The 10,243-nt window shown below is 41.6% G+C and overlaps 1 protein-coding gene across 1 annotated transcript in view; it reads right to left on the bottom strand.

Moving 5' to 3' along the window:
• Nucleotides 1-903: 903 nt before the first annotated feature.
• Nucleotides 904-10,243, bottom strand: part of TNFRSF19 (TNF receptor superfamily member 19) — a 212,225-nt gene continuing 202,885 nt past the window's right edge. The window contains exons 8-10 of the mRNA XM_078657098.1: nucleotides 9,792-9,894; nucleotides 8,850-9,249; nucleotides 904-2,022 (exon numbers count right to left, since the gene is read on the bottom strand). Coding sequence (XP_078513224.1) covers nucleotides 2,014-2,022; nucleotides 8,850-9,249; nucleotides 9,792-9,894 — 512 coding nt within the window. The 3' untranslated portion in view covers nucleotides 904-2,013. The remainder of the gene's footprint in view (nucleotides 2,023-8,849; nucleotides 9,250-9,791; nucleotides 9,895-10,243) is intronic.

Below are 10,243 nucleotides of genomic sequence, written 5' to 3'. Positions count from 1 at the left end.
TACCTGCCTGTCTGACATAGGATAACTCACAGTTTGAATAATAAGTATGAGTAAGAGAACAAGAATGTTGCTATAACATCTATACACAGACCTGAACTTTTTGTGACACTCCCCTTAACATGGGCTAAAAAAATTGATTCATATAAATAAATAACCATGTCCCAGTGAAGTATCATGGTGGCTCCACATAACTGTGATAACTACTAGTGCAATAGCCATCTAACATTACTATTTTCATAAAGGCCAAAGTCATGAACATAAACTTTTTACAAACTGTCCAAGTACTCTGGGGAAAGTTACCGTAATACAAGAGGTTCCTAAACTGGCAAATGGGTATCACTTGTTCTCAATGAAAATTAATGGGTGGGTGACTGTGATCTTTGCAAATGTTGCATCAAACATGGCATTTAAAACATAATACTGGAAAAACAATTGGTGTGGTTATAGTATGGTGTGACAGGCACTCAGTTTGTTATAATATCTACTTAGGGGTCTCTTGAATGGATAGTTTCCCCTGTTGAAATCATTGCTTGTTTAAAGGTGGTTACACATGTCCCAGTCTGGAGAAACCAAGTTTGGAAATGCACACAGGTAAGTATTTCTCTGTGGCCTTTCCTATCCAGAGACATAATTCTATTCTCATCGAACCTTTATTGCATTAACATTGTCATTCCTCTTCAAGTCCTCATGAACATTCATCCTTCAGCATCATAGGATATGTTCAGAAAGAACACTGACTTAATTGGAGGGAAAAAACTAAACACCATTTAAACACATCTTTCACACGCCATGACGTACCTATTTTTATGATGTCCTTCCATTGACTGTAATGGAGTGCGTATTTACCATTCTAACTCCACACACGCCTTGATTCTGAAAAAAGTTATAAAGCTGACGAAAGCAAACATTACTGTGCTTTTATTTTTTAATACATTCACTCAAAAGTACCTTATCACACTACAGGAACCAGTCCTCTGTAGCACGCTGGTCCTCACAGAGATAGTGTTTCAGGGTTTACTAACACTGTGAGGACCAGTGTGGTCCTCATAGGTTTGGATAAACATCTACAGGCGCACGCATGCACACCCACACACACACACAGAGTACATGCCACTACTAATATATATTACATATACATATATTACAGAAATGTGGATTAATAGTTGTGTAACAATTACTAATGCAGCAGAATGTTTGCAATTACCATCCATTTTCTTTTATATAAAAGTCCAGCACTGCTACTTCAAAACTGAAAAAGTGCATCATATAGATGTTAGGTTAAAATGTACTTCGCATTCCCAATTACTAATAACTTCAGAAATAATAAAAACGATCAATTACAATACTGTGCACAGGGTACCTTTCTATACAGTATTGGCACACCAAACTTCATAGAAGTATTTTATACACATCACTCTCATGCTGAATCCTATACTGTGACATGAAAAGCTCTAGGCCTTTAGCATCAGCTATCAGACTGAGTTCATTGTGTGTTAAAAGCATGGATATCAATTGATGAAAGGCCTTCATATAAGTTGTATGTCTTTATGCTCAATTCGCTCCAAAGCACAAAGCTTGAACTAATAGCTTTTGAAGTCCAGGCAGAAGACGTACTATCTGCAGTTCCTTGGCAAGCATGGTGTTTTTTGTTAAGCAGCTGCATGAAGTGTTCCAATTCCAAGCTTCAGTCCGAAGACACAGCTGCAAATCTGTATCTTGACTATTTACACGTTGGACGTGGCTGTGGGTTCAAACCATTGTTCTGTACATTCATTGAGCGGTGTTGCCCTGGCACAGCGGTAAAGCAATGCACGTGCAAGTCATTTCTCTTATAAGGTCTCTCAAGTTGCTCCTAAAGACATCTGGTAACAGCTGCCATGAATCATACAGAGCTTCTTAAAGGGAACCAGAGTGTCCTTTGTTTCTAAGCATTGCTGATTCAAATACAGCTTTGCTCCTTTAATAAGCCGCAGTGAGAACAGAAGACTTCTTGTGGTAACATTAACAAATATTTTAAGGTTCCTAAAGAAAAGACATAAAGTGACAATTAGAAATCAGAAGCAAACATCTGCATTGTAGATCACTGGTTCTTAACCTTTTGACTTCTGTGGATCCCCACTTAATCATTACTGGAATCCAGAAACCCCCCCCCCACTAAATCATTATTGGATTCCAGGGACAAACACTAAGGTGCACATGCATCAAGCATTTTTGTCTTTGCAGAATCGGCCCGTTTGCAAAGGCAAAAAATCAGATGCAGCAAGCCATATTTTGCGATTTGGTAACCTGTTACCGAATCGCAAAATGGGTTTGCGATTCGCTATTAGGAAGTGGCGTGTTTAGGGCGTCCCTTCCTAATACCGAATCGCATCGGTATGTAGGAATGTTTTGAGACCGAAATGCGGTCACAAAACATTCACATTTTACCACCTACTTTAAGTGGGAAACATCCTTTACTCTGCATGCGTTACAACACAAGTCATTACCACGCATTTATTACTTCGCAGAAACTTTTACAATGCAGGGCTTTACATTGCAAACCATTACAACGCATTTCCCATTACAACGCTCCGGTGGAGTTAGAATAGCAAGTTGCGTTGTAGTAGACAATGTGTTGTAATGTATTGCATTGTAAAAGTTTTTTGCGGAGTAAAAAACACGAGTAATGGCATGCATTGCTAATGCATGCAGAGTAAATTGTCCTATTCATTTTAAGTAGGTGGTAACCTATTCGCAAATGGGAAGGGGTCCCTATGGGACCCCTTCCCCTTTGTGAATGTTTGTTACAGTGTCTTTTATGAGCAGGCAGTGGACCCTTGGGACCACTGCCTACTCTTAAAAATGAAAAGAAAACTTAATTTTTGTTTTAAAAACTCATCCCATTTTCCTTTAAAGAAAAGGGGCTGCATTAAAAAAAATTGCTTTATTTAAGCGCAATCACAAACATGGTGTTCTGCTGACCCCAGGAGGCCACCATCCCTGTGATTTTTGCGATTCCTAGGGGGTCGCAAATTGCGACCTAATTCATTAATATTCATTAGGTAGGTCATTTGCAATCCCAAAGGAATTGCAAAAAGTGTTCAACACACTTTCATGCATGCCGTTTTGCAATTTCCTAATTGCAACTCGCAAGGATTCGCAATTAGGAAATCGCAAAACGATTTCTTCATGCATCTGGCCCTCTGTCATTATTGTAATCCAGTAACACTGAGCTATGCAATTTTGATGATTTGTACCGCAAAATAATACACAAAAATACAGAAGTCAGCATTCACCAAACAAATACACAAAAGATGATATATGTTATTTAATTCACAAACAAATTTAGCAAAAGGAAATTGACTGATTCCTAAAACCGAGATCTTTTCCTTCTCAGTATTAAACTGAAGCTCATTGTCTCTCATCCAGTCTGCAACTGCTATCATACAGTTCTGAAGGTTTTTCTCCGCCTGCTCCAAATTGCCATCTAACCTCACTAACAGTTGAATGCCATCATCACCCAAGCCAGAGATCAGGAAACCAAAATGGCAAATAAGTATTGCCAAAGGATTTGCAAAAATAGTGAACAGTGTTGGCTGACTGCTGCCAAGAAGAATGGCATTCTATCATGAAAAAAATGATCAATGGGCTTATATGCCATTGTTTCTCCTATTATTTATCATTTGTTCCAAATATTTCAAGTAGCATGATTTTATCAAATGCATTTCTCTGAAACGATGTCACAGAAAGGTACCTCAGTGAGGACAATTAGTGCAGTTTACACCTGTAATTGTTGGTCTGAGTTGATCCTTTACCTTGATAACAACCTCCCTCCTTTTCATTAACCTTTTTTATTGTATTGCTGCTATTTGAAAAAAAATACCTCGTACTTTTCATCATCAAAATGCTGTTGTTGAATTTACACTGTATTCTGTTACTAGGATTAGCACGACTTAGGGAATTTGAGAGGATGGCCTGGACACGTTATGACAGTTTTGGCTTGACTGTTTTAAAGTTTTTAGGTCTGTCCTGAACTAGCGAACACTGTGCACTGTTTTCTGGCTGAGGAGCGCAGACAACCATCTTACTGGGGCCACCAGAGCCACTATTGTTAGCAGTTTAGATGCCGCCACTTGCCCACTTTCAATCTTAGGCATCGGCCATATAATGAGCTCCGATGGGCAGATGCTCCACTTGTAATTGATGGTGCAAGATGATCCTTCACCTTGATAACCCTGTCCCTCCCATTTGTTGACCTTTGCTTACCTTATTGCTGCTAGTTTTTAGAAAATATCTCAAACTTTTAGTTACCAAACTGCTGCTATTGAATGTGCAGTGAGTTTGCACTGTATTCTGTTACAAGGATTAGCACAACTTGGAGAATTTGGGATGGTGGACTGGGCTTGTTATGACTGTTTTAGTTTGACCATTTTAAAGTTTTCAGGTCTGTCCCATACTAGTGAACACTGTGCACTTTTGTTCTAGCTGTGGTGCGTGGTCGACCTTCTTAGTGGGGCCACCAGGGTAACTATCGTTAGCAATCTAGTTGCCGCCACTTACCCAATTTCAATCTTAGGCATCGGCTATATAATGAGCTCGGATGTGCTGACGCGCTGCCGGTGCGCCAAAGCCAAACCTGTCTGTGCCCATCCGTGCCCGGACAGCTCAGGGGCCAGGAATCATGCCCCTCCATCCTCAAGCAGGTTAGTTTACCCCTCTCCTAAACTCCATGCTTTAAATCACGCTGAACAGAATAGTTGCTTACACCAGATAGGACCCCGCGGATACCTCCTTTCGATGCAAGACTTGTGGGTTCAAACCCAACACACTTAGGGGCATATTATGAAGAAAGGCGATAAAATATCGCCGCTTTAGCGGTAGGAAACTGCTGCTAAAGCGGCGATAATGGGCTTGATAATATGTCCTTGTGAATTCCCATAGCAGCCCAGGTTCTGGTGTTAACCTGGGCTCAAGTGGCGATAATTTTATCGCCTTTCTTCATAATATGCCCCTTAGATCTACCACTAAACCTACCCCTCACACTCAACCACGCTCCATCATGTTTAAGATAGTCAGTATCAATTGCCTGTGTTTGGTTCACCATCACGCTCTCATCTTAGATTTTATCCAGTACCATTCTCCTGGCATATTGTTTCTCACAGAAATTTGGCTGGGGCAGGCTATGGTAACAGAACCTGCTTTAGCACTCCCCCTTGTATAACTTTAAGAACTGTAATAGAGCCAGCTGCAGAGGAGGCGGCATACAAAATGTTTACAAAGCAACGGTAGGCTGCAGCCTCACACCAGTGTACCATTAAAGATTGTGAAAAAGCCCATTTAAAAATATTTCTCAATATCAAGTTCACCTTATGTGTGCTGCTAATTTATTGCCCCCCTCCCCCTCCCAACTCCCCAAGTCCATCCAAATTGCTTGGAGAAGCGCTTATAAACTTCATACCCCTGCTAATCATAAAATATGCGAATTTCAATATTATTGGTGACCTTAACCTCTCCTTCGATTCAATCAATGATGGCGAATTTTAGGATTTTCTTCATGACCTTTCAGCCACGCAATTATCCCAATTAGTTATAGGTAAGCAACTATGGGTCTTGTCTCCCTGGCCTAGGACATGGACTGACCACTTTATGATCCCCATGTCCATCTGCATCTCTCGCCACGACTACACTAAGGCGCTTGACACCCTCCTGAAACGTCCTTTGCAAAAACTAGACTTGCAGGAATTTGCACTTTAATCCATTCTAGCCGTCCCCCATTGTGGAGACCACTTATAATATGCTTAAATCATGGCTCACCTCAGATCTTGATGCTCTCATTCCCACCGGCCAGGCTCGGGCCAAAAAGAAACATTCTGCCCCTTGGTTCAATGAGACCCTCGTGACTGCTAAAGAAACACTATAAAGTTCTTGAGAGAGCCTGGAGGAAAACCTATGATTCCTCCGCAAAACCACAGTAAAGGTCAGCTGTTAAAGCATATCACAAACTGATTAAGAAGACTAGGGCTGAGTTTTTCTATAACAATATCTGTAACATCAACAACCCTGCCAAAGACATTTTCAATGTAGTCAACAGCCTATTGAACCCAGTTCTATCGGCTGAACTCATAGAAGCATCAAACGAACACTGTGACAAGCTAGCAGACTATCTTTAGGGCAAAATTGAGGACATTTACTCTAATTTCTCCTCTAACATGACTTCTGATCTGTCTGACTGTATTGCTTCATCAGAGAACATCAGTCCTAAGCCCACACTGAGTACTCTACCTCCCCTAAGCTTGTCCTCTTTACAAGCCCTTTGCAGTAAAGTGAAATCTGGCTCACTCAACGACCCCATCAGACCAGGGCTAATTCTAAAACTTCAGAATCTTTTACTCCCATCCTTCCTAGAAACTATTAATCCGTCTTTTACATCTGCCTCAGTGCCTTGCTCTTGGAAGCCTGACAAAGTAATTCCCTGCTTAAAAAAACCTTTTTGGAGCTCACGAAGCCGGAAAATTATTGACCCATCTCCCTTTTACCTTTCCTGGCTAAGGTAACAGAGAAACCTGCCAACAGCGTTCTGCCAGAGTTTACGGAAGAACACCATATTTTGGATATCTCTCAAAAAGGCTCTAGGCCTTCTCACAGAACTGAATCCGCCCTTTTAGCAGTAACAGAGAAACTCCGCAAATTGCAAGATGAGGGCAGGTAATCAGCCTTAATCCTGCTAGACTTAACCTCATAAGAGCGTCGAACGTTCAGCGCCCAGTGCTGAACGTTCGAATAACGAATGCTGGCACGTCGGCCAACGGTCGTGCGCAGCACTGGGGAGGTAGTGCACGCGATGACCGTTGGCCGACGGCAGCGCTTAAGGGGTTAAGCACCACGTTACTACACGGTCGCACATAAAACACTACTATAGCGCTTACATAACATCGGATTACTAGGGTCAGTTCTGACCTGGTTTTCCTCTTTTTTGAGCCAGTGCTCTTTTCAGGTAATCTCTCCCCCTTTTGCGTCCCACCAGGAATCCCTACACTATGGAGTTCCCCATTGTACTTCTCGGAGTCCGATCTTATTTAATACCTATATCCAACCAAATGCACAGGTTGTAAAATCATTTGGACTCGCACTGGTATAGTATAACAACGATAGCCAGCTGATTTTTTAACTCTCTGAGAACACAAAGCAAGACATGGACAATATTCAGAAAGGAATGCTAGCGGTTGCTAAGTGGATAAATAACAACAACTGCTTGAGATTACATGTCAACAAAACTGAAATTCTTTTGTTAGGTAAACACTCTCTCTCCTGGTGAGAACATTGGTGGCTGGCCACCATTGGTCCACCCCCCCCCAAGCGCAAACCAGTTATTAAAAACCTTGGAGTTTGGATAGCCGATACTCTTGCCTTCGAGGCCCAAGCAAAACCACTGACTGGCATCTGTTTCGGTTTCCTGAGAAGCCTGAAACCCATCATGGGCTCGGGTACTGTAATGTTATCTACCTAGGAGCTAAAAAAGCTGTTGTGAAAAGACTTTGGAATACCCAAAATGCAGCTGCAAAGTTGCACTTGTCCCTCTCAAAAGTTTACTCCGCCTCTAAGCGTTTCCATAAGTTGCATTGACTCCCTTTGGACAAGCACGTACACTTTAAGCCCTGTACATAGCCTACAAGATTCTTCACTCCCATTAGCTACCATCCAGACTGCACCAATCAGTCGACCTGAACTTGGCTATTAATCCTCAAGAAAAGAAGGCAAGAGCTGGAGGCCACTCTTTCTAAGCTTTGGCACCTATTCTGTGGAACAAACCTCCTCTTTCCCGCAGGAAAACCCAGAAACATCTGCACTTTGGGAAACTGCTCAAGACCAGAACCATCTGCACTTTGGGAAACTGCTCAAGACCTGGATCTTTTCCAACTAGCTTTCCTCCTTACCCGTTCATTTTGATGTACCTAGTTGATGTATCTCTGTTAAAGGTTCAGCGCTGGGAAGCCCAGTGGCTGGGGCTGCTATACACTATTCAGTTGGCACATTTAGTTGCCCAAGACCATTTCTGACTGGGTGAGAATGACATGTTGTGAACGAAATACTATGCATTGCTTCGCTGTAAAGATTATGGGGCATATTACCAAGGGCCATTATCGCCGCTTTAATGGGACTTTTTCCCGCTGAAGCGGCGATAATTTTATCGCCCTATTACCAAGCTGTCGGCTTGTAGGCGAAAGCGGGCATTTTGGGGCCCACTTTGCATGTCAGCGATAATTATCGCTAATTACATGCAAAGTGGGCGTGCCAAAATGTCAGCGACTGAAAACAGTTGCTGCAATCGCTATCGCCTATGATCAACACAGGCGTAGTTTTGGAAATATTCGCGCTAAGCGCGAATATCTCCAATAGCGAACGCCTGCCCTGACCAGTTCTTAGCCATGTTATCCAATGAGAGGTGGATAACATGGCTAAGAGCATTGTCACGGTAATGCCTGAATATCACTGTATTGACAGCGATATTCACGCATTTCGCCAATTTATATTGCTCCTGAGATAAACCTTGCTAATAGCAAGATCTCAGCGATAAAAACAGGTGAAGGGCGGCGATATAAATATTCCCGCTAAGCCAACACAGCGATAATTATCGCTAGTTGTTGGTAATATGCCTCTATGTTTCCTGTTGATGGTCAATCCTTGCTTTAATAGACATTCCATTCTGAAACACAACTTCCTCAATGAGTAGCTCATATGCTATATTGCATGTACCGCTCTACATTCATCCCAGAAATGCCCCTTCTGTTGGATTTCAATAATACTTCCCTTTTAACATCGACTAGGATTCCAGAAATATGCTGCTTAGACTCATTACCTTGCTATCTTACCTTGCTATCATTGTTCTGGCTCACTTTGACCTCTGCTTCGAAGTTTTCTGTTGAAGGATGTTGAACAGCTTGTTCTGTCTGCAGTGGTGTATCCTGATATTCATGGTCCTCAGGTGTACCAGCAGGTTCCAGGGATTCTTCTGAATAGGATAAAGCTGGACTGAGTCCTGCCCTTTGAGTCTGGTCACAGTCTAAGCTCATTGTGGCTGCGTCTTCATTCTCTATGCTGGCATGACTACCAGGTTCTTCAATACATTCTTCATGTGACTCACAGGAGGGAGTGGCATCTCTGTCAGATGGCGTCCCCATGAGAGGCCAAATTTCTGCAAGCTCTCTGCGGGCAAAGTGTGAAGTAGAGCCTAGGAATGGTGGGATCATTTCTACCAGGGAATCTGGATTCCTGTAAAAACAAGGAATAAAGTTGGCGAAGGCTTGGCATTTCTGTGGTTTCTTCGAAGCACATTGACATAAAGGACTGCCCAGTAAAAGCAAGTTGGTACATAATAGTAATTCAATAATTACGATCAACAAGGATACTTTTTGGGTGGAGAAATGACCAAAATCTACTAGTGGTTAAAGGGAGGCTTCATCTTGAAAAATAATTATTTGAGTACTTTTGAAAGTTCCCATTGTAAAGAAAGAGGGGCATTGAACAATATTGATTACTTGAAATGAGGAAAATACAAATTGAATCACTAAAGATTTGCAAGGATAATTTTATAATACAACGGCAAGTTTCTAGTTTTTAAGACCGAACAGGCCTTCTCTTCTAAAAGGGCCTGGATAGTCCTGAAAGTTAGCCCTGCACATATACAAAGGAAGGATAAATGGAATCCAGGTAATGGAGCACAAAAAACATTAAAAAGGTAAGTACACCCAGGGAAGAGGCCATCTACCAACTCCAAAGAACATCTTTTGTCTATTAAGATTCTAGTTTCTTACCTTTCGTGAAGAGTACTCTCGGAGTGAAAACTGCAGCAAGTCCTGTTGTGCTGAAGGCTACAGCTTTCCTCACACAAGAGAGAAGGAATCAAATGAACAGGCCCTGTAGAAAAAACCCCACAATACTTTATAAACACATCTCCACTTATTCTACTGGAAAGAAACACACAAATGAAGTTGTTTTCTAGACTACTATTACTTTTCTTTTATATACATGTGTATATTCATGAGTTCAGTTGCAAAGAGCTGGTACAATCTAGAAATGCAAATACTAGAAAGTAATGTACCCAACACTTTGTGGATCACCTGTACATCAAGACCTATATTTGAGACTTTTTTGTCATGTGCCTTGTAAAGACATTGTTCGTAACTATAGTGCCTTTAATATCTGCTCACTGCACCGAATGGGCTAATGGGGAAATAAATTAAAATCTAATTCCATTCCAATGCAT

This window comes from Lissotriton helveticus, chromosome 8 (assembly GCF_964261635.1).
Source record: "Lissotriton helveticus chromosome 8, aLisHel1.1, whole genome shotgun sequence".
Classification (NCBI taxonomy): domain Eukaryota; kingdom Metazoa; phylum Chordata; class Amphibia; order Caudata; family Salamandridae; genus Lissotriton; species Lissotriton helveticus.
This window is presented reverse-complemented; position numbering and strand designations above follow the sequence as displayed.